At 41.3% G+C, this 24,552-nt stretch overlaps 1 protein-coding gene and 1 non-coding gene across 10 annotated transcripts in view; one reads left to right on the top strand and one right to left on the bottom strand.

Moving 5' to 3' along the window:
- The first annotated feature begins 1,098 nt into the window (after positions 1-1,098).
- Positions 1,099-24,552, top strand: part of ATP9B (ATPase phospholipid transporting 9B) — a 151,591-nt gene continuing 128,137 nt past the window's right edge. For 8 of the 9 annotated variants that reach the window (XM_086372096.1, XM_086372092.1, XM_086372101.1 and 5 more), the window contains exons 1-2: positions 1,099-1,250; positions 14,956-15,129. Coding sequence is in view for 2 of the 9 variants with exons in the window: in XM_086372092.1 (XP_086228218.1) it covers positions 1,129-1,250; positions 14,956-15,129 (296 nt within the window). In the remaining 7 variants the exon portion in view is untranslated. Of the gene's footprint in view, positions 1,251-14,955; positions 15,130-24,552 lie in introns of those variants that run through there. The other variant, XM_086372102.1, reaches the window with a different exon arrangement.
- LOC147345828 (U6 spliceosomal RNA) lies at positions 24,159-24,265 on the bottom strand. The gene has a single exon (XR_015154206.1). It is a non-coding gene; the product is annotated as a U6 spliceosomal RNA (small nuclear RNA).

The following is a 24,552-nucleotide window of genomic DNA, read 5'->3' as shown; positions in this document are numbered from 1 at the left end:
ACAGTATACTAACGCACATATATGGAATTTAGAAAGATGGTAACAATAACCCGGTGTACGAGACAGCAAAAGAGACACTGATGTATAGAACAGTCTTATGGACTCTGTGGGAGAGGGAGAGGGTGGGAAGATTTGGGAGAATGGCAATGAAACATGTAAAATATCATGTAGGAAACGAGTTGCCAGTCCAGGTTCGATGCATGATGCTGGATGCTTGGGGCTGGTGCACTGGGACGGCCCAGAGGGATGGTATGGGGAGGGAGGAGGGAGGAGGGTTCGGGATGGGGAACACATGTATACCTGTGGCGGATTCATTTTGATATTTGGCAAAACTAATACAATTATGTAAAGTTTAAAAATAAAATAAAATTGGAAGAAAAAAAAAAAAAAAAAAAAAGAAAATCATTATCTAGCCGGTTGGTGTAAACAATGTCTGCTGTTGACAGTGGTTATCTAGTTGGTTGGTGTAACAGTGTCAGCTGTTGAGGGTGGTTATCTAGCTGGACACTCAAGAGTGTCACGCTATTGTGGCAAAAGGCGCTGGCCACCAGCTTCATTCGTCACCCGGTGCGCACGGGCGAGGCGCGCAGGTTGCGCACTGCGCTAAGGTGGGCCAGGTTCTCATGCCGCAAGGCCCTCAGTGCCCTCCATCTGGCTCTCAAGAAGGCCTCCTCAGGGGCGCACAGGGGCCGGGCAGCATCCGCCGCACTCCAGACCAACAGGTCAGCGCCTCGGCCCAGGAGCGCTCAGGAAAGGCCTGCTTCCCGCCTAGCTTGGACCAAACGGCTTCCGCTCGGGCCTTCCCCGCCCAGGGACGTCATTGGTCGCCGACGGAGTTGGGCCACTAAACGCCGCCACCTCCCTCTCACGCCCTCGCCGCAGAATGACGTCACCGGGCCCTGTCGCGCCAGGGGCGGGGCCTTGGAAGCCTCCGCCCCCCGCGCCTCACCTTCGCGGTGGCATCATCATCGGGCCCCGACAAGTGGTGACGCCATCAGGCCTCGACGCACGGTGGAGGGGCAGGGCGCGCGGGCGGTGCCTCAGCCGGGTTGACGCTGAGGGGAGAGGGCGGGGAAAGGCGGTGAACCGATAGGGATCGGGGAGGGGCGGGAAGGTGGCGGCCAGAGGATGGCGGACCAGATCCCTCTGTACCCGGTGCGCAGCGCGGCGGCCGTGGCCGCGGCCAACCGTAAACGCGCGGCCTACTTCAGCTCAGCGGGGCCCGGGCCGGGGGCCGACAGGCCCAGCAGGTAACGACTGGGCCGCCCCAGCCTCCCGCCCCGGCGCCCTTCCTCGCCGGCCCGACAGTGGCCGCCCAGGCGCGCCCGGACCTGGGCAGGGCGTCTGCGCTGCGAGAGGTCCCCCGCCTTGGAGCGCCCCGGCCCGGCTCGGCGGAGAGACGGGGCTGTCTCGGGTTCAGGGACTGCTGCCTCTATCAGCGCAGGCAGCATGGGTCCCACGGCGCCCGTCTAGCAGTTGTTAGTCTCCGAAACTTGAGCGTCTCCGGAAGATCGTGAAGATGGCAGACACAACTAGTCAGGCTTAGAAATGTAGACCTTGTTGGGAGTCACTTCACAAGTGGAAGACCACGTGAAGACATTTCAGTTTGTTTCCTGAGAACACTTTTTACTTAAACATGTCTACAAAGTACCTTTTGTTGACAAGAATTTTTGCTCTTTAACAATGGGAAAACGGAGATTCAGAAAGGTTGAATTGTTTCATGTGAGCACAGTTATTAAAGTGGTAGAATATAAAAGTGGAGACCTTTGATTTAAAATGGAAATCTCATACCCTAGTTGGATTTAGTTCGTATTTAACTTCTTACCCAAACGGAAGACTACCCCTATGATACATATGGTACATATGGTATGATATGGTTAAGGAAAGAAACCTATAAAAAGGGGAAATAGTTGTTAAATTTTTATTTCTGAAGGATTGTAGAAGCAATTTGCCTTTAGCACACAGAAGAGGTATGGATTTTAGTACCCGGTTGCTTCAGGATTCAAGTTTTAGAATAATTTTTGGTTTGTGCTGTTTGAGAGGCCATATAGTCGGTGGCTCAGATGGTAAAGTGTCTGTTTACAATGCGGGAGACCCGGGTTCAATCCTTGGGTTGGGAAGATCCCCTGGAGAAGGAAATGGCAACCCACTCCAGTACTATTGCCTGAAAAATCCCATGGACAGAGGAGCCTGGCAGGCTACAGTCCATGGGGTCGCAAAGAGTCGGACATGACTGAGCGACTTCACTTTCTCAGTTTATAGTCAAAAGAGTACTTATTATAATGTTTCAGAGCTGAATTGAATCTTGGTTCATTTACATACTAGCTGTTTGATCTTCGTTAACTTAAACTGTAAGCCCTAATTTTGTCTGCTGTAAAATGGGGGCAATATTTTAGTAAGGAGCCCATTTTTAGTGTTCGGCCCTGAAATGGAGAGGTATGGTTTCTCCTTTCTTCCCTGTCATTACCTATAAGAGTAACTGTGTTAGTAGTCTTCTAAGTAGTTGATTTTAGGAGATATTTTTGAAAATGTGCCAACTCTTTCACAATAGATTTCCCTCAAAGTTCTCATCTGCCGGTTTTTGCCTTATACATTTTAAAGCTTCCCTGGTGGCTCACACGGTAAAAGCGTCTGCCTACAATGCGGGAGACCCAGGTTCAATCCCTGGGTCGGGTAGATTACCTGGAGAAAGAAATGGTAACCCACTCCTGTACTATTGCCTGGAAAATCCCATGGATGGAGGAGCCTAGTAGGCTACAGTACATGGGGTCACAGAGTCGGACATGATTGAGCGACTTCACTGAATGTGGTATATATACATTTAGGATCCCTATGTCTTCAGGCAGATGTTTCTTTTATTGTTGTCTCTGGTAACTTTTTTTGCTCTGGAGTCTCGTTTAGTAGACTAGTGTAGCCACTTCTGCTTTTTGTGGATAAATGTTTGCATCGTATTAGCATTCAACCTATCTGTGTTGAAGTGGGTTGCAGCTGGATCATGTTTTTCCATTATTCAGTCTGCCAATCTCTGTCTTTTGGTTGGTATATTTAGGCCATTCATGGTGATTATTGATACATTAGTGTTTAAGTGTGCCACTTTATTAATCTGTTTTTCTGTTTCTTATCTTTCTCTTCTTGCCTTCCTTTTGCTTGAATGTTTTTGTGATATCGCTATAGTGTTTTTTAGGGTAGGCCTTTGTATAGTTTTTGTAGTGTTTGCTCTGGGTATCACTGTAGTGTATTGATACCAGTATTTACTATATGGAGTGATTTGTGGAAACTTGTTTTCCACAAATTTTGGTTCCTTTACTTCGCTTTCCCCCCATGCAATTTAAATGTCATGTCCTTATATATGTATGTGTGTTTGTTGGATTGTGTTGTAAAATGTATTTTTTAGATAAAAAAAAGTTTGCAGGTCACTATAGTTAAATTAGACTGGCAAATAAAAGCACAAATTAACTTCACAAAAAATCATGTCCTGAGTATCTGATGGTGTTAAACTTTTTGTTTAAATTATCAAGTATGGTTTATAAGACTTGTGATGAAAGGATAGCTTATTGAACGTACCCATATTTTTACTCGTTTTTTTCTTCCTTCCTGCTGTTCCAGGTTTCTCTTTTTTTTAATTTCCTTTTTGTTTTAGGACCTTCCTATAGGCAGTCTTAAGATTTCATATTATGATGTCTTTATTTCTCCTTTATTTCTGAAAGATAGTTTTTATTGGATAGAGAATTCTTGTTGATATATCTTAGTACCTGAAAACTCTTGTTCCACTTCCTTTCAGCTTTCATAGTTTCTGATTAGAAGTCCGCTGTCATTCAAATTGATGTTCTCCATAGGTAATGCATCATTTTTCTTTGGCTGCTTTCAAGTTTTTTCTTTGTCTTTAGTTTTCAAAGGTTTAATTATGAAGTATCTTGGTATGATTTCTTTGAGTTTAACTTGTTTGGTAGCCGCTAAGCTTCTTGAATCTGTTGGGTTTTGTGTCACCAAATTTAGGGAGTTTTTAGTAATAATTTCTTCAAGCACTCTTTCATGCACACCTCTCTCTTATCCACTTTCAGGACTCCAGTGATACAGATGCTGGATCTTTTATTTTACCTAATTCTTTTAGGCTTTTTTCCCCCCATGTCTATTCTCTGTGTTCAGACTGTGTAAATACTATTTATTTGTTCTTAATTTCCCTAATTCTGTCATCTGTCATTTTCACTCTACTAAGTGACTTTCACTTTCACATAGATCCCATCCAGTGAGGTTTTGTTTCTAATGTTGTATTTTTAAGTTTTATAATTTCCATTTGTTTGAAGAGAATTTGAAATTGATTGTTGAAGCATTTTTATGTTTGGTGCTTGAAATAATTGTTACACCATTCTATATCTGAGTTAATCTTAGGATTGATGTCAGTTGGTTGTCTTTTCTAATTCACATTGTCAGTGTTTTGATTCTTTGGATGATGAATAGTTTTTGATTGTTTCCTTGATACTTTTTTTTTAATATTAGGAGAATGCGGGCCATATTGGAATCTTTAATTCTAGCAGATGATAACCCTGTTTAGATTTAGCACATAGGTCCTGGCCTGCCTTTGTTGGCCTCAGTTCCAACGACAGTTTAATTCACAGGGCCTCTGTGCTGATTTTTGGTCTGTTGGTTTATGTCGTGCTACCAGAACTCTTACTTGTCTCTCTCTATGCTGCCGAGGAGAAGGGATTTCCCCAGGCTCAGGGTCTCTTGGTGAGAGGTGATGGTGTCATCCCATGTGGATGATGAGACTCTGTTGGATGGACAGTGGCTGTAGCTGTCTCCTCTCCATCTGTGCCCCCTGACTTCCCTGGTGTGTCTTGGTGGGAGAGGAGACTCAGCACCACTGTGGCCAAGAGGCTCTGTGTGGCTGAATCGTTATTGCTTGTGCCCATGGCTGCTGTGGCGACTTGAGGAAGATGAGAAGAATTTCAGGCCATGGATAGAAGCCATTTCCTGAGTGGCTGTTTCTGTGTTTGTTGATGCTGCCTGCCCCGGCCTCACCCCACCCTCCCACCCCCACTCCAGTGAGAGAGGGGAGTCTCAGGCTCACGGGACATGGAGACATCAAGGAAGGCCTTGATGTCTGAGGCCTCTAACCTCTTTTTGTGGCAGGGGCCCTAACCAGTGCCACTTGGATGCCCTCGTGTCCCTGGGTGGGATGTGGGAGTCTCAGGCTGGTGGGGTGGGACAGCACCTCCTAAGGCCACTTGTCAGTCTTGTCTTGCTGGTGGTGGACTCTCAGGGGAGCGAGGGCCTTCCTGGGCTGCCTTTTCTTGCTAGGATGGAGTAGGCTGTGCTGGGCCTGTGTCCTTCTGTTGGGTGGGGTCTCATAAGGTGTCCTCCCATTGTGTTCCTCTGGTTCTGGGTCCCCAGTTCTGGGTCCCCAGTCCTCTCATTGCTGTATTCTCACCACCCTCCAGAGCTCTCCTGGTTGGCTCTTGCTTTATTTCCAGGTTCGTATTGATTGATAGTTGTTTTTAGGGAAGAGAAACAGAGAGAAATGGATTGTGACTTAAAAGTTGTATTCCTGTATTATTTTGTGAAGTTGGTTTTGGTTGTATTTTATCATGGTGACATTTATGTATAGTTTAAAAAGTTAACTGGTGGTGAAAGGCTTATGATAGTCACTGTTGCTCTCTACCAGTCACCTTCTCCCCAGCCTCTCATTCCACTGGCAGTTACTTTGTACTCCTTTAACTATTTCTTGTATTTACAAATCTCCATTATTACAGTGACTGTATTCCTGACTTGTGTCAACATCTGAAATGACTTGACTTCTAATTCAGTTCAGTTCAGTCACTCAGTTGTGTCTGACTCTTTGTGACCCCATGGACTGCAGCGTGCCAGGCTTCCCTGTCCATCACCAACTCCCAGAGTTTGCTCAAACTCATGTCCATCACATCGGTGATGCCATCCAACCATCTCATCCTCTGTCGCCCCCTTCTCCTCCCACCTTCAATCTTTCCCAGCATCAGGGTCTTTTCCAATGAGTCAGTTCTTCACATCAGGTGGCCTTCTAATACCTTCCTTGATTTCATCCCTAGCCAGAACAGAACAAGATGCTCCTGCCAGGCTCATACAGCACTCTGCTTCCCCTCACAGCACAGAGTGCACTTGACTAATTGCTCATCTTCTCATTAGACCTTAAATTCCATGAGTAGAGTGGCAGTGATGGCCAGACTTTACCCTGATTCCTGGCCCCATGAGATGAGTGGGGAAGTGTTTTCTTCTCTTTCCCTTTCTGGAAGACATTTTGTAAAGTTGGTGTTACTTCTTTAAATGTTTGGTAGAATTTTCCAGTGAAACCATCTGGACCTGGAGATTTCTTTTTAGGGTGTTTCAATTTAAAATTCAGTTTTTAAAATAGTTATTGAGCTATTCAAAGGATCTGTTTTATATTTGGTGAATGGTGATAGTTTGTGCTTATGACCAGTTGGTTCATTTTAGCTAAGTTGCTGTATTTATGTGTATAGACTTGTTTGTAGTATTCCCCTATTTTCTTTTTGCTGTTATTTCATTCAGATGTTGGTGGTTTGTGCCTTCACTTTTTTTGTTGTTGTTTGTTCTTGCTAGAGATTTGATCTTTTCAAAGATCCATCTTTTACTTTACTTATGTTTTACTAGTTTTCTTTTTCCAACTTCATTAATTTCTTTGTTTACATTATATTCATTTTTCTCTTCTCATTTCTTAAGGTGAGATCTTGGATTATTAATTAGAGACTTTTCTTCTTTTTTAATGTAAATACTTATTGCTGTAAATTTCCCTCTTGGCACTGACTTACCTGTGTCCAACAAATTTTTGTGTTTTGATTTTCTCTGAGACATCGTCTCTGACCAGTGGATTGTTTAGAAGTGACTTTGGAAAATTTACTGTTATCTGCTAGCATGATTTTTTTTGTGATCAAAGAACACAATTTGTATGATTTCAGTTATTCTAAATTTGGTGCAGTTTGTTTTGTGACTGAGGATATGATCTATATCAGTAGAAATCCTGGGGCTCCTGAAAAGAAAGTACTTTGTGCTGTTGTTGGGTGAAATGTTCTGAAATGCAGTTAGATCCTGTTACTTAATGGTGCTGAGTTCTTCTCTCCTTGCTGGTTTACTGTCTGGTTGCTGAGGGTGGATAGTTGAAGTCTCTTAACTGTAATTATGGATTTGTCTGTTTCTCCTTGTAGTTTTATCAGTTTTTGCTTCACATATTTTGCAGGTCTATTTTTGGTGCATTCATGTTGGAATTCCATGTATTCTTGATGGACTGACATTTTTATTATTATGAAATTTCCCTGTCTGTCGCTAGTAACTTTTTTGCTCTGATGTTTGCTTTACTGACATTATTATAGCCACTCCTGCTTTTTTTGGATTGATATTTGCCTGGCACATAATTTTCCATCCTTTTACTTTCAACCTGCTTTTAGTAAAGTGAGTTTCTCTTCGTTGATATGTGGTTGGTTATACTTTTTATCCACTCTGCCGTCGTGTGTCCTTAGGCTGATGCATTTAGAACATTTACATTCAGTGTAGTGATTGATCAGTTAGGGCTTACACCTGCCATTTTACTTTCTGTTTTCTGTCTTTTGTTTCTCTCTTTTCTTTTTCCTGCCTTTTTTAACAGTCACTTGAGCATTTTTTAGAATTCCATTTTGATTTACTTGTGGTGTTTTACATGGGTCTCTTTGTATGAACACTGTAGCAGTAGTTCTACATGTTATGTTACACATGCATAACTCATCACCGTGTGCTCCTGTTGATATTTCGTCAATTTGAGTAAAGTGTATAATAAAATAAAAAGTAAAGTGTATACCTTACATCCTTTTATTCCCACCACTGGTAATATAACTATGGGCATACCTTGTTTTATTGTGCTTTGCAGGATTGTGGTTGTTTTGTTTTTTTTTTTTTACAAATTGAAGGTTTGTGGCAACCCTGCATTGTCAGTTGATGGTTAGCATTTTTAAGCAATAAAGTTTTTTTCAGTTAAGGCATGTACTTTTTTTAATACATAATGCTATTGCACACTTGGTAGACTTCAATACATTGTGAACATAACTTTTGTATGTACCAGAAAACCAAAAAATTTATTTGACTCACTTTATTACCATATTTGCTTTATTCCAGTGGTCTGGAACTGAACCTACAGTATCTCTGAGGTATGCTTGTGTCGTGTAAAATTATATGTAAGTTTTACATATACGAAAGTAGTTATGTATTTCCCTTACATACAATTAGAACTGCTCATCAATGTTAGAAGTTTTGCTTTATCTCTCAAACATAATTTAGAAAACATAAGAGGAGAGGGACACCTTATTATAGTATTTTTGCTACTTCTGTTGTTCTCTTATTTCCTGGTATACCAAAACTATTTTCTTGTTTCTGTTCTAAGAATTCCTTGGCTATACTTTGAGGATGGGTCTGCCGAAAACAAATCTCTTAGTTTTTCTTCATCTGAGGATGTCTTATTTCCCCTTCATTCTGTAAGGATATTTTCATCATATATGCAGTTTCAGGTTGACAGTTCTCTCAGCACTTGAAAAATGTTATGTCACTTCTTTTTGGGTTCCATGATTTCTGATGAGAAATCTGATGTCATTGGAATGATTTCCATTGTTGGTGCAGTATTTCTCACTAATTTCAAGCTTTGTCTTTGGTTTTCAGTAGTTTGATTTTTTATGGGCCTTAGCACAGATTTGAGTTTATACTGTTTCACTTAGTTTCTTGAATCTTTTGTCAGTTAGAAGTTTTCAGCATTTATTTATTTGAATGCTTATATTTGGACAATCTTTCATCTCTTCTGCTGATACTCTAGTGACATCTTGTGAGAGCTTTTCTTTTAGTCCCACTTGGTCATGAGTTCTGTTCATTTTCTGTTGAGATTGGGTGATTTCTGTTGTTCCATCTTCAAGCTCATTGATTTTTTTCTCTGTCTCCTTCATTCTGCTGCTGAGCCTGTCCATTCAGTTTTTAAGTCTTATTTTTTTTTTAGTTTCAAAATTTCCAGTTGATTCTAATTCATATTAGCTCTTTCTTTGCTTAGTTTTTCTAATTTTTTCTTATGTTTCAAGCATGTTTGTATTGCCCATTGAAACACTTTGATGATGACTGTTTTAAAACTCCTGTTAGATAATTTCAGCATCTGAATCTTTTTCATGTTAGTATCTTTTGAGTCTCTTCTCATTCAGGTTGAGGTTTATTGGGTTTTGGTATGAGTGATTTTGGTTGTATCCTGGACGTAGTTGGTGTTGTGCTCTAAAGCTGTGGACCTTATTTAATTGAGAAGGAAATGGCAACCCACTCTGGTACTTTTACCTGGAAAATTCCATGGATGGAGGGGCCTGATAAGCTACAGTCCATGGGGTTGCAAAGAGTCGGACACGACTGAGCGACTTCACTTTCTTTCTTTCTGTAGTTCCTTTTGGAGAAGGAAATGGCAACCCACTTCAGTGTTCTTGCCTGGAGAATCACATGGACGGAGGGTCCTGGTGGGCTACAGTCTATGGGGTTGCAAACAGTCGGACACGACTAAGCAACTAACACATACACACACACACACACACACACACACACACACCTTATTTAAGTCTTCTGTTTTATCAGTCTCTTTTAAAAAGAGACTCATGCTGAGAACAGATGGCTATTGTCTGATTATCTCTAAAATATTAGTATGTTTCTTGGTAGAGGAAATACAATTTTTTTTCAGTGTTTTCTTTCATTGAGTGTCTACACACATTTTTCTGTGAATCTAAAAAGTTTTACAATTATTATGATAATAGATATTTTACTGTTTTCCTTTTCTGTGATGGTCTGTAATTAAAAGCTTTTTTAAAAGTACAGAATGATTCTTAAGATAGCATTTATCAAAGTACCCAGGTCCAGGATTCCTTGGAATCAGAGACATACTCTTATAATACATAGCAGTTCCTTTAAAAGAACTATTTCATGCAAGTTTATAAAATTCTTTATACTTAACCAAAATAGAAATATTTTTCTTAACTTTCTAAACTGACAGTATTAGCATGAAGATAGAGTTGGTGACTGGAATAGCACCTTTTGGGCAGCTGGAGTATGTGTCCTTAGCTTAACTGTCCTGCTTGTCTGTAAATTTCTGGATTGGCATTTACATACATTAAATATTGTACTATTAATTCTGGAGGCTAGTGGTAAAGAATTCGCCTGCCAGTGTAGGAGACAGAAACATGGGTTCAATCCCTGGGTCAGGAATATCCCCTGGAGGAGGAAATGGCAACTCAACCCAGTATTCTTGTCTAGAAATTCCCATAGACCTAGGAGCCTGATGGGCTGTAGGGGGTTGCAAAGAGTTACATGACTGAAGTGACTTAGCATGTATGCACCATTAACTAATTCAGAAGTTTGTCTCAATATATGTATAGTGTTGGTGTAATTTCTTATTCAAGAAATTGGTGTTCAGTTTTTATAGAACATTCTATAAGAGGAATCATAGGTCAGTAAAGCCTATTGTCCTTGTTGCTTATTTTTGCTCCTGATGTCAAGGCATGCTGCTCCAGCACTGGTCCTTTAATTTTTTTTTGTTTTTTAAAACTATTCCCCTGTTCATCTCCTCTGCTGTTGTAGGAGGAAAGGAGTTCTAATTTCTCACTAGTTCATACAGTTTTGCTGCTTATTAATGACTCATCGAAACACAGTTGAACTTGGAAGCTGTACTTGATGAAGAAAATATACATTTTTTATAGCATTTCATTGCCTTGTTTTTCTGCTTTATTAACATGTAGGCAGAGAGGGAGTGTTTATTTTTCTTAAAGAAGGTTTAAGCAGTAGGCATATTTTAAGTGTTTTTCTCCCTTTAATATCAGTTGACTTCTCAGAAATGTTTCTCATCAAAATGGAAACAATAAGGCTGTTGGACTTAAGATAAAAATGTGAGTTTAAGATAGTTATTGTGCTGACCTACTTTTACTTGGATACATGTAAATTATGTGCCTTCCAGTACTTGAATGTTTTGTTGAAAGTTCCTGGTTTTTTAACCTTTGGCCGCCGTGGAGAGAGCTGTCGTCAGTTCTTAGCATGGTGGACTCTTGGGTTGGGGATCATCCATTCTGTCCTTTGTTCACATTGTTTTTACTCATTTAAAAAAAATATGTTTCCAGAATTATACTTAATTGCTGGAAACGTTGATTTTTCTTGAGTGACAAACCAATTAAGTGTGTATGACACCAGGCAACAAAGACACTTAAGATTCTCTGCTTATCTTGTCTCTGAAAAAATCCATTATTCATCATCTTATTGTTTTTAAATACTGAGGTAAAATTTTCAATACAATAGGAAAATTGCTTTGGAAATGGAATAAATTGCTTGCCAGTTCAAAGGCTCCCTTTCTGAAGTTGAGGTTACTAAACATGATGCTGCTTATATTCATTATCTTTCAGACTCTCATTGTACTGCTTTTCTAGCATTAAACATGATAAGATTGTGACTTTTGCTAAAATGCAGCATAATCACTAAAAGAATTTAATGAAAAAGACTAAAAATCTCATTTTGTATACTATGTTATAATATCTGTAAGTGGTGGTTTGAATTTTAATTGCAATTTGTATAAATATCCATTTTCTGGTTGACTTTTAAAAGAGGTGCTTTTACACAAAAGTAAGAAAAAGGAATTTTTGAGAGGAAAAATATTAATTCTGTTTCAGATTGTGTACTTTTTGCCTAAATCATCTAAAGTGATAGGTGGCTTGCTTTAAGGATATTCCATGGTGGAATTGAGAGTATTTGGAGTTGTTTGTGGATTAGATGAGAGATGAAGACAAGTATCCCTTTGATTAGGGGAGTGAAGTGTTCAAGACGGGTGTCAGTATTGACTGCTGCTTCTCCAGACATTTGCTTTAAGCAGAGGTCTTCTGCCTTCTTGGTTTTAGTAATGATATGGTATTCCATCATGAGTTAAGCAGCTTTAATTGTTGATATGAAGGTTTTTCCATGCGTTTTGGGTGACTAGCATAGCATGGTGATCATCATCTTTGTAGATACATCTTACATATATTTTTAATTTTCATGAGATAATTAGAACCTGTGGTTAAAGTTAAATTACATTATAAAAAAAGAAAAAGGCTTTTGATGCATCTTCACAAATTATTCTCCCAAAAAGTTGTTCACTTTCTTACAGCAATTAAGAGTGCCTGGTTATCCAAGACTGTTGGCTATGCCAGATGTTAAGAATTAATTTTTTTCAGTTATTTTAATTTGCATGTTTTAAGAGTCCTTTTTGAAAACGAAAATCATTCCCAGGCTTAAAACCTTTCATTGCCTTCCTCTGCTCACTGAGCACTTCATTTTCGTTCCCCAGACCATGAGGCTCACTCACTCCAGCCACACTGGCTCTCTCCCCTCCTGCGGTCCTCCAAGCTCCACAGCCCCTTCTCTGCCTTCCTAGACCTTCGTGTGGTTGGCTGCTTTTCATCCAGGTGTCGCTTGTTGAGACTCAGCTTCCTTGATGATCCAGGAAAACCCTTCCTGTCACTTCCAGTCTTATCACTTCCTTAATTGTCTTCCTAGCACTTTTCCCATTCAGTGTCTGTGAGTCCCTGAGCTGTGTATCGCAGGGGCTTTGTTGCCTCTCTGCTTCTGTACCCGCGGGGACACTGCTAGCACGTAGTGGGCACTCGAGTGTGTGTTGAAAGCGTTGGAGTTCCTAATGTGGTGGAACGTGATTTTTTTAGTTGTTTTTTTTTCATTTGTGAATTGTCTTTGCTCATCTGTCGTTTGAGGCATTTGCTTTTTTATCGATTTGGGAGAACTGCCTATATAGCATTGTTTTTCTGTTATACGCTGCATTTATTCCCCCTAGTTGCTTGTTTCTTTTAAGATGTTCTTCTTTGATAATGCAGATTACAGACCTACATTGTACCTGGCCATAGTAAGGACTCAGTAAACATCAGCCATCCGTTTCCCTGAGCTTCTAGTCTAAGAGGCCTTCAGGGGTTCTTTCCCCAATATTCTGGCTGTCCAGTTGAGCAGCCCACTCCCCATATTCACTCTCTTGAGTGAATTTGCCCTGTGTGTCAGGGTGCAGACTCTCTCTGTGGCAGCCAGCAGGACGACAAGAGGAAAGGGCCTCATGGTAAGTTCAGGCAAGACCGCATTGTAGGAATTAGCTTGGCAGGCTGGGGGTGTGAGAGGTGATGAGGGAATATCCATCTGCCAGTGGTTTCTTGGCTGCCAGGGAGCAGGGTGTTATCAACAATAACTATAGAAAAAAATTTTTTTTAATTATACTATTGTTTTATTGACTGTGCTGAAGCCTTTGACCGTGTGGACACAACAAACTGGAAGAATTCTTAAAGAGAAGGGAATACCAGACCACCTTACTTGACTTCTGAGAAACATGTATGCAGGACAAGAAACAACAGTTAGAACCAAACATGCAACAACAGACTGGTTCAAAATTGAAAAAGGAGTACATCAAGGCTATTCATTGTTATCCTGCTTATTTAACTTGTATGCGGAGTACATCATGAGAAACGCTGGGCTGCATGATCACAAGCTGGAATCAAGATTGCTGAGAGAAGTATCAACAACCTCACATAGGCTGATAATACCACTCTAATGGCAGAAAGCAAAGATGAACTAAAGAGCCTCTTGATGAGGGTGAAAGAGGAGAGTGAGAAAGCTGGCTTAAAAGTCAGCATTCAAAAACTAAGATCATGGCATCCAGTCCCATCACTTTATGGCAAATAGTTGGGGAAACAGTAACAGATTTTATTTTCTTGGGCTCCAAAATCACTGTGGATGGTGACTGCAGCCATGAAATTAAAAGACACTCCTTGGAAGAAAAGCTATGACAAACCTAGACAGCATATTAAAAAGCAGAGACATCACTTTGCCAACAAAGGTCCATCTACTGAAAACAATGGTTTTTCCAGTGGTCATGTATGGATCAGAGTGTTGGACTGTAAAGAAGGCTGAGTGCTGAAGAATTGATGCTTTCAAACTGTGGTGTTGGAGATGACTCCTTGAGAGTCCTTGGACAGCAAGGCAATCCAACCAGTCAATCCTGAAGGAAATCAACCCTGAATATTCATTGGAAGGCCTGATGCTGAAATTGAAGCTCCAGTACTTTGGCCACCTGATGCAAATAGCTGACTCTTTGGAAAAGACCCTGATGCTGGAAAAGATTGAGGACAGGAGGAGAAGGGAACAACAGAGGGTGAGATGGTTGGATGGCATCATCAACTCAGTGGACATGAGTTTGAGCAAGCTCCGGGAGATGGTGAAGGGCAGGGAAGCCTGGTGTGCTGCAGTCCATGGGGTCACAAATAATTAGACATAACTTAGTGACTAAACAACAAAAGGCATAGGTAATATGAGTTACAACCTAAGCATTTTTGTTGTTGTTCAGTCACTAAGTCATGTTGATGTTTCTCTCGGAAATCTTGATTCCAGCTTGTGAGTCATCCAGCCTGGCATTTTGCATGATGTCCTCAGCATATAAGTTAAATAAGCAGGGTGACAGTATACAGCCTTGACAGACTCCTTTCCCAGTTTTGAACCAGTCCATTGTTTCATGTCTGGTTCTCACTGTTGCTTCTTATCCTGCATACAGGTTTCTCAGGAGACAGGTAAGGTGGTCTGGTAGTCCCATCTCTTTTCAGAATTTTTCCACAGTTTGTTGTGTTCACACAGTCAAAGGCTTCAGTGTAGTCAATGAAGCAAAAGTAGATTTTTTTTGGAGTTCCCTTGCTTTTCTGTGATCCAGCAGATGTTGGCAATTTGACCTCTGGTTCCTCTGCCTTTTCTATCTAAATCCAGCTTGTACATCTGGATGTTCTTGGTTCATGTAGCTTAATATGAGGAGAAAAGAAAAGTGTAATTAGTAGAACTGGGCCAGCTCTTACCCTGAGTGAAACCCTTACTGTAGACAGGAGACAGCTTGCCCCACCTCAGTGCTCTGATCTTTCCTCTCTCCAGGTACCAGCTGGAGGATGAGTCTGCCCACTTGGATGAAATGCCACTGATGATGTCTGAAGAGGGCTTTGAGAACGACGAAAGTGATTACCACACTTTACCACGAGCTAGGATCACCCGAAGAAAGAGAGGCCTGGAGTGGTTTGTCTGCGGGGGATGGAAGTTCCTCTGTACCAGGTTTGTCTCCCTTCGCTGCCTAACCTCCTGCTCAGCGAGGTTACATTGTTATTTATAAGCTTAGCTTCTCAGCACATTTGTTTCCATGTCAAACTAAAGAAGCCACTCTAAATGACATCCTGGACAGTGTAAATAACCTTAGTCAAAACCAAACAGTGCTAATCCAAAAGGGACAGAAAGCCAAATTCACTTTTCTTGTCAGATGATTTAATGTTTAAACCCTGCAGAAGGAAATGGCAACCTACTCCAGTATTCTTGCCTGGAGGATTCCATGGATAGAGGAGCCTGGCGAGCCCCAGTGCATGGGATCGTGAAATGTTGGACACGACTGAGTGACTAACACTTTAAAAGATGGAGACAGTGACTCTGTAATTAATACATGGTAGAATTGATTTTTGTCACTGTATTGATATTTGTAAATTGATACTTATAAATTGTGTTCCTTTCTTTTCCATCTATAATTTTATACGTACCCCATGGCCTCTGTGGAGGATTGGTTCTAGGACCCCTGAAAAGTGAGAGTGATAATCACTCACAGGTGTCCAATTCTTTTCGACCCTGGTCTGTAGCCCACCAGGCTCCTCTGTTCATGGATTCCTCCAGGGAAGAATACTGGAGTGGATAGCCATTCCCTTCTGCAGGGGATCTTCCTGACCCAGGGATCAAACCCAGGTCTCCTGTGTTGTGTTTACCGTCTGAGCCTCCAGGGAAGCCCTCTAGGAGCCCTGCAGTTACCAATCAATGGATGCGCAAGTCTCTTACATAAAATAGCCTAGTCTTTGCACGCAGCTATACACATCTTCCTATATACTTCCTTGTTAGTATTTTTGTTTTTTCAGTTAAACATATGTATTTTTTCAGATTTTTTCTATTATAGGTTACTATAAGGTATTGAATATAGTTCCCTGTGTTGTATTCTTGTTGTTATCTGTTTTATATATAGTAGTATGTGTATGTTTATCCCAAACTCCGAATTTACCCCCTTCCTTGCCAACCCCTGCTATCCTCTTTGGTAACCTTAAGTTTGTCTTCTGTATCTGTGATTCTGTTTTGTAAATAAGTTCATTTGCATCATTGTTCAGCTTTTGCATATATGCACTATCACATGATATTTGTCTTTCTCTGACTGACTTCACTTAATATGATCATCTCTAGGTCCATTCATGTTGCTACAGATGGTAGTATTTCATCCTTTTTTATGGCTGAGTAATATTTCATTGTATATATGTCCCACATCTTTATCCATTCCTCTGTCAGTGGACACTTTGGTTGCTTCCATGTCTTTGCTATTGTAAACAGTGCTGCAGTGAACATTGGTGTGCATGTATCTTTCTGAATTAGAGTTTGCTCCGGATACATGCCCAGGAATGAGACTGCTGGATCATATGGTGATGGTAGTTTTTAAGGAACTTCCATACTGTTCTCTCTGAGTGTCTCTGGTGGCTCAGATGGTAAAGAATCTGCTTGCAGTTCCATACTGTTCTCCCTGAGCATCTCCAGCGGCTCAAACAGTGAAGAATCTGTCCACAGTGCAGGATACCTGGGCATGATCCCTGGGTTGGAAAGATTCCCCTGGAGAAGGGAATGGCAGTCCACTCCAGTACTCTTGCCTGGAGAATTCCTTGGACAGAGGAACCTGGTGGGCCACAGTCCATGGGGTCGTAGAGTCAGACACGACTGAGCGACTTTCAGTATACTCTTCTCCCTAGTGGATGTACCGATTTACATTCCTACCAGCAGTGTAGGTTCCTTTTTCTCCACACGCCCTCCAGCATTTATTATTTATAGACTTTTTAATGATGGCCCTTCTCACTAGTGTGAGGTACCTGTGGTACCTTTTATAAATCTGTTTTGAACTGGATTGGTCTAAGACAGTTGTGTCAGACCCAGAAGCAGGGTCTAGAGATAGAGGTTGAGCGTTGTTGTAATTATTGTGATAGTGGAAGCCCCTCAACGATGACTCTCCTAAAAGCATCAGTAGGCGTGTGGCATAGGCCTATGACAGGGAAAGGAGGGGTGGGTACCTTGGGGAAAAGGACAGTTTTGGAAAGGAAGGCTTATACTCCTTTTTTTTAGGCGGCAGAAAAAATAAGGGAGGAACAGTGAAATCATGTTGGAGAAGATGACTTTTATCCTTGATTGGGACCATTCGTTCATTTAAGTTAGAAGGTGTCTGGGATACAGATGAGGGCTAAAAACAAGAGAAAGTTGGTCATGCTTTGGTAGAGATCATCAGTAATCAACAAAGGAAGATCAATAATCATGCATTTGTATCAAACCTAGCATAATTCTATTACTGTTTGTCCATCAGGGAGAGGCTTGGCCATTACAACACCAGCTGTGGAAGCGAGGCGGTGGTTACGGTGGGAACGGGGGCCAGTGTTGTCGGTTGAGGAGACAGCTGCAGTGGATGGGTTTGGGTGGAACTGTCTGATGGTGTGACATGTGTTCTTCATTAGTGTGGGGTGGAGAAAGGAGTCGGACTTGACCCCATGGTGCCGTCTGAGGTGCACATTCTCACCATGGTTGAAGCCAAGAACTGAGAGTCCCTGTCATGAGAGTTAAGGGGAAAGCTAGGAGTTGAAGAAGAGTCTGACTTGACGAGCCAAAGCCCTTCCTCCCTCTTTGCCCCATGGACTGGGAGAAGTGCTAGGACTGGGCCTTGTGGTCTCCATGCAGTAGGTCCGGATTTGCCATCTGCCAGTAGAGAACACCCCCCAAAGGAATCCTGCAGTGGAAATGAGCGTCTGTTATGCGTGGACGATCCCTGGGTGACAGTGTTTCTGAAGACTGAGGGCGTGGGGGCAGGCACGGACAGACAGGCAGCTGTGAGGATACAGTGTGGCCTCGTGTCTGCAGTGTGGGCTCCACGAAGGAGGCCTGTGCTGTAGAAGTGGCGACTTATCCGTCCCGGTCAGACATTTGCCAGGAATTGTGAGCATTAACAACACTGAGTATACTGTTGAGTTATTTTTGGTCTCTTACAGGGTTTTGTTTTTACCAAATGGAACATAGGCACATTCGGGATTTCATTTGTAGTATTCCTTTTCTTACTGAAGATATATTTGAAAATATAGATGTTAGCAGCAAAAACACCCATGTTTTGGGGAAATTAAAACAGCTGAGTAACATACACTCGACATGTATGTAAAGTCTTTATCTTAAGAAATGGTGATCCAGTGGGCACAGCTGACTGAGCCATCGTGGCGGCTTTACTCATGAGTGTCTCTTTCCATGTGGACCAGAGTGACCTGAGACGTGGCCACATTTAGTGTTCAGGAGACACCTGCTGCACCAGGAAATCGTTACAGAAATTAAAACTACCTTACAGGACAGAGTTTACGGTTAGCAACTTACATTGGTTTTATTTTTTTTATTTCTTACAGATTTCCAGTTTTGAATATTCGTTAACCTTTTTATTTACTAAGTACCAGGGATTATAACTTCCCTGGTAGCTCAGATGGTAAAGAATCTACCTGCAATGCAGGAGACCTGGGTTTGATCCCTGGCTTGGGAAGATCCCCTGGAGAAGGAAATGGCTCCCCACTCCAGTATTCTTGCCTGGGGAATTCCATGGATAGAGGAGCCTGGCAGGCTACAGTCCATGGGTTGCAAAGAGTTGGACACAACTGAGTGACTAACACAATGACATGACATTATAAAATTGTGTTACTATAATTATTAGGTGGTGGATCAAAAAGTAGAAGTTGTGTAAAATTAGTTTAATTGCAGTAGAAAATGTTAGTGAATATTGTAGTAAAGGTAGCAAATAATATTAGTGAGCTCTAGATATTTCTGTGTATTTTTACTTGTAGATTCTGTGAATAGTAAGGCTTACTTTAAAATTGTTCTTCTTCAGGGATTAAGTCGGCTTTAATTTCTTCATGGCTTAAGATCTGCCTTCTCATTTTTATTATTTGGCAAAAATTCCAACTCTGACAAATTTGATTCTGAAAATTTTTTCTGTGATCTGTCTTCTAAACGTTTGAGTGTCCTCCACATGAGTTATTGTGATGCACTCAGATATGTAGTTCTGGGGGTGGAAGTGGAGCGGTAATGTCTTTCTCAGGAGATTTACATTTCACTCCCTATCAAAAATCACTTTGTCCCGTGAAAGTGGAGCCCTGAGTAGCATTTCCATATGAAGGGGCCTGTATCAAATGCTGGGATTATTCCTGGATCTCAATGGCCTCTACCCTCTCAGTTAACCTGCAGCATGTTTGGAGTGCAAAAGCATGGGAAAATGCAGGTCTTTCAGGAGGACGTGAGTGCCCGATTGCTTCTGGCTTGGTGACTGAAGATACTTGATGGATGGAATATTTATTTGTTTATTTAGGAAGCTCTAAATATTGGAAGTTACCTAATTATGGTCACTTAAAATTTTAGAAGATGGGATCTTGGTATGTAGATACTTTATTTAATATTGGAGCACTACTTTGATTGTAGAGGCATCTGTGAAAAGTTACTAATCCTAAAGTGTTTTTAAGTAAAAAGGATACTTTGTGCATTACTGAATTTAGTTTCAATTTGCATATAAATGGGAAAGTGTCTTCAGAGTGATGAGTCATTGAGGTAGCCTTCTGGGCCCCTGCCCATGTTCTGGGTGCAGGCTCCTGACTTGTTGCAGGGGCAGCTCTCTGCTGCTCCTTCTCACTCACCAGTATTTACCAGTGTATTTTACTCTTGTTTCTTTGCCTTCAAAAATCGCTCATGTGTACCTTCTGCCTTAGCTCTACAACTCCCTAAGACTTACATGTACTTTTTGATTACAAGTATATTCTTTACTTGGTAGCACCTGTCTCTCTCGCTGTCTTCTGTCTGCATAATCCAGTGGCAGTTCTGGTAGCACCCCAGGCTTTTGTCCACTTATTTAATCTTGGCGACACCACTGGACTTCATCAGTTCAGTTCAGTCACTCAGCCGTGTCCGACTCTTTGTGACTCTGTGGACTGCAGCACGCCAGGCCTCCCTGTCCATCACCAGCTCCCAGAGTTTACTCAAACTCATGTCCATTGAGTCAGTGATGCCATCCAACCGTCTCAACCTCTGTCATCCCCTTCTCCTCCCACTTTCAATCTTTCCTAGTATCGGAGTCTTTTTAAAAGAATCAGTTCTTCGCATCAGGTGGCCAAAATATTGGAGTTTCAGCATCAGTCCTTCCAATGAATATTCAGGACTGATTTCCTCTAGGATGGACTGGTTGGATCTCCTTGCAGTCCAAGGGACTCTCAAGAGTCTTCTCCAACACCACAGTTCAAAAGCATCAATTCTTTGGCGCTCAGCTTTCTTTATAGCCCAACTATCACATCCATACATGACTATTTGAAAAACCATAGCCTTGACTAGATGGATCTTTATTGGCAAAGTAATGTCTCTGCTTTTTAATATGCTGTCTAGGTTGGTCATAACTTTTCTTCCAAGGAGTAGGCCTCTTTTCATTTCATGGCTGCAGTCACCATTTGCAGTGATTTTGGACCCCAAATATAAAGTCTCTCACTGTTTCCACTGTTACATATATTTGTCATGAAGTGATGGGACCAGATGCCATGATCTTCGTTTTCTGAATGTTGGGCTTTAAGCCAACTTTTTCACTCTCCTCTTTCACTTTCAAGAGGCTCTTTAGTTCTTTGCTCTCTGCCAGAAGAGTGGTGTCATCTGCATATCTGAGGTTATTAATATTTCTCCTGGCAGTCTTGATTCCAGCTTGTGCTTCTTCCAGCCCAGCGTTTCTCATGATGTACTCTGCATATAAATTAAATAAGCAGGATGACAGTATATAGCCTTGACGTACTCCTTTCCCTATTTGGAACCAGTCTGTTGTTCCATGTCCAGTTCTAACTGTTGCTTCCTGACCTGCATACAGGTTTCTCAACAGGCAGGTCAGGTGGTCTAGTATTCCGATCTCTTTAAGAATTTTCCACAGTTTGTGGTGATCCACACAGTCAAAGGCTTTGGCATAGTCAATAAAGCAGAAATAGATGTTTTTCTGGAACTCTCTTGCTTTTTCCATGATCCAACGGATGTTGGCAATTTGATCTCTGGTTCCTCTGCCTTTTCTAAAACCAGCTTGAACATCTGGAAGTTCATGGTTCATGTATTGCTGAAGCCTGGCTTGGAGACTTTTGAGCATCACTTTACTAGCGTGTGAGATGAGTGCAATTGCGTAGTAGTTTGAACATTCTTTGGGACTGCCATTCTCTGGGATTGGAATGAAAACTGACCTTTTCCAGTCCTGTGGCTACTACTGAGTTTTCCAAATTTGCTGGCATATTGAGTGCAGCACTTTCACAGCATCATCTTTCAGGATTTGAAATAGCTCAACTGGAATTTATCACCTCCACTAGCTTTGTTCTTAGTGATGCTTTCTAAGGCCAACTTGATTTCATATTCCTAGATGTCTGGCTCTAGGTGAGTGATCATACCATCGTGATTATCTGGGTCATGAGGATCTTTTTTGTATAGTTCTTCTGTGTATTCTTGCCACCTCTTCTTAATATCTTCTGCTTGTGTTAGGTCCATACCATTTCTGTCCTTTATTGAGCCCATATTTGCATGAAATGTTCCCTTGGTATCTCTGATTTTCTTGAAGAGATCTCTAGTCTTTCCCATTCTGTTGTTTTCCTCAATTTCTTTTCATTGATCACTAAAGAAGGCTTTCTTATCTCTCCTCGCTTTTCTTTGGAACTCTGCATTCAAATGGGTATATTGGTCCTTTTCTCCTTTGCTTTTTGCTTCTCTTCTTTTCACGGTATTTGTAAGGCCTCCTCAGACAGCCATTTTGCTTTTTTTGCATTTCTTTTTCTTGGGAATGGTCTTGATCCCTATCTCCGGTACAGTGTCATGAACCTCCGTCCATAGTTCATCAGGCGCTCGGTCTGTCAGATCTAATCCCTTGAATTTATTTCTCACTTCCACTGTATAATCGTAAGGGATTTGATTTAGGTCATACCTGAATGATCTAGTAGTTTTCCCTACTTTCTTCAATTTGAGTCTGAATTTGGCAATAAGGAGTTCATGATCTGAGCCACAGTCAGCTCCCAGTCTTGTTTTTACTGACTGTATAGAGCTTTTCCATCTTTGGCTGCAAAGAATATAATTAGTCTGATTTCGGTATTGACCATCTGGTGATGTCCATGTGTAGAGTCTTCTCTAGTGTTGTTGGAAGAGAGTGTTTCCTATGAACAGTGTGTTCTCTTGTAAAACTTTATTAGTCTTTACCCTGCTTCATTTTGTACTCCAAGGCCAAATTTGCCTGTTACTCCAGGTGTTTCTTGACTTCCTACTTTTGCATTTCAGTCTCCTATAATGAAAAGGACATCTTTTTGGGGTGTTAGTTCTAGAAGGTCTTGTAGGTCTTCATAGAACTGTTCAGCTTCAGCTTCTTGAGCATTACTGCTCAGGGCATAGACTTGGGATTACTGTGATATTGAATGGTTTGCCTTGGAAACGAACAGAGATCACTCTGTTGCTTTTGAGATTGCACCCAAGTACTGCATTTCAGGCTCTTTTGTTGACTATGATGGCCACTCCATTTCTTCTAAGGGATTCTTGCCCACAGTAGTAGATATAATGTTAAATTCACCCATTCCCATCCATGTTAGTTTGCTGATTCCTAATATGTTGATGTTCACTCTTGCCATCTCCTTTTTGACATCTCTTGGACTTTATAACAACTCCCTAACCACCACTTTTTCACTATTAGTAGCAGAGTGTTATGAATAATTTAGTTATATTTTGGAAGTCTAGGATCCTTAGTTTTTTCTATACAGGATTATTGAGAAAAAATAAACTGTTGAATATGTGTTTTTAGCCTTTGGTATTTAATTTAGAGTTTATAGGGCACGACAGTTTGGGAGTTACTGGGATGTTAATTTCATGCGCTGCTGATAGTGGTGTCGATACTGAGGATTTTATTCTAGTAGATGTTTATAGTGTCATGTGACGAAGACAGTGGTTTTACACTTAAGAGCCTTTTACTGGTAGACCATGTTGATACTAACATAAACTCTGGAAAATCCACATTTTTTCAGTTTTATATTTATTTTTTCAAACACTGAGCTTGGCTATCCTTTGTTCATCTTAAGACTTGTCTGACTTTTTGCACATTAAGCCATTAGATTAGATAGTTATGTGTTTCAGAAGAAAAAATTCATATCTGAATGCATTCCTGGAGGGTTTCTCCTGTATCTGAAGTGTACACCGCCGAGGACCATTGTCCCAGCTGCCATGCTGCCCGCAGCATGTTCTGTGTCCACCAGCCCTGCTCCACGGCTTCCCTGGGATGCTGGGAATATGCTTGATCTTTGGTGATCAATATGCTAGTCACTGGACAGGTGGCTGTTGAATCCTTGAAATGTGGATAGTGTGACTGAGGAACTGGACCTTTTATTTTACTAAGTAGTAAGTAATTCACACTAAAATAGCCACATGTGGAGAATGGATGCTTTATTAGACAGTAAGTTTTTGTGACAGTGTTGTAAGGTTGGATAAGATGGTTGGATGGCATTACTGACTTGATGGACATGAATTTGAGCTAGCTCCAGGAGTTGGTGATGGACAGGGAAGCCTGACATGCTGTAGTCCACAGGGTCACGAAGAGTCGGACACGACTGAGCGAATGAACTATAAGGTAGGAGAGCTAAAAACAGAAGGCTAAAAACACATATTCAGTAGTTTATTTTTTTCTCTATAACTCTGTATAAAAAAAAACTAAGGTTCCTAGACTTCCAACATGTAAGTAAGTTATTCATAACACTCTGCTACTAATAGTGAAAAAGTAGGGGTTGGGGAAGCTCTATGAAGTCACCTGTGACATCACAAGGTCCACATGAGCTCCTGGCACAAGGCCCATCTCTCTCAGGGAAGCACTGAGCTCTGTGCCTCCTTCCAGACCTAAGGTTTTCTGAGCACAGCCAGGAACCTGGTGGATATTCAGGAGGAATAAACTCATCGCAATTTAAACACCTAGCGTATTCCCTCATACAGCACATCTAAGTGTTCTGTGTTTGATAGTGATTTTTTTTTCTCTTTTAAATGTGGTATGCTTCATGAATCTGCATGTTGTCCTTGCTCAGGGACCATGCTGACCTTTTCTGTATGTTTCCAGTTTTAGCATGTGTGCTGCTGAAGCGAGCACTGTAAAAAGTGATTAAAGAATCACCTCAGAATGATTGGAGTAGAGGGAGGACCTGCAGTGAATTGGACCTGAGTCCAGTTGTGTCACCCTCCTTTCACTGTCACGCCTTCTAAGACTGGCATTGTCATGTTAACTTGGTCAGAGTGAAGTTGGGTGTGTCTGCCTCCTCCTGGTTGGTGGTTCTGTTGTTCTATCCTTGGCTTCAACTTCCCTTCCTAAATAAACCATTGAGAGTCTTTCTCTACATTTTGCAAATTTTAAACTGAATTGTTAATACTGCAGTTTAA

The sequence above is a fragment of the Bos grunniens genome, chromosome 24 (genome assembly GCF_055505025.1).
Source record: "Bos grunniens cultivar Pamir isolate PY7600 chromosome 24, Bosgru_T2T1.0, whole genome shotgun sequence".
In the NCBI taxonomy this organism is placed as follows: Eukaryota; Metazoa; Chordata; class Mammalia; order Artiodactyla; family Bovidae; genus Bos; species Bos grunniens.
Note: the sequence above shows the minus strand (reverse complement) of the source record. Positions and strands in the feature narration are given on the sequence as shown.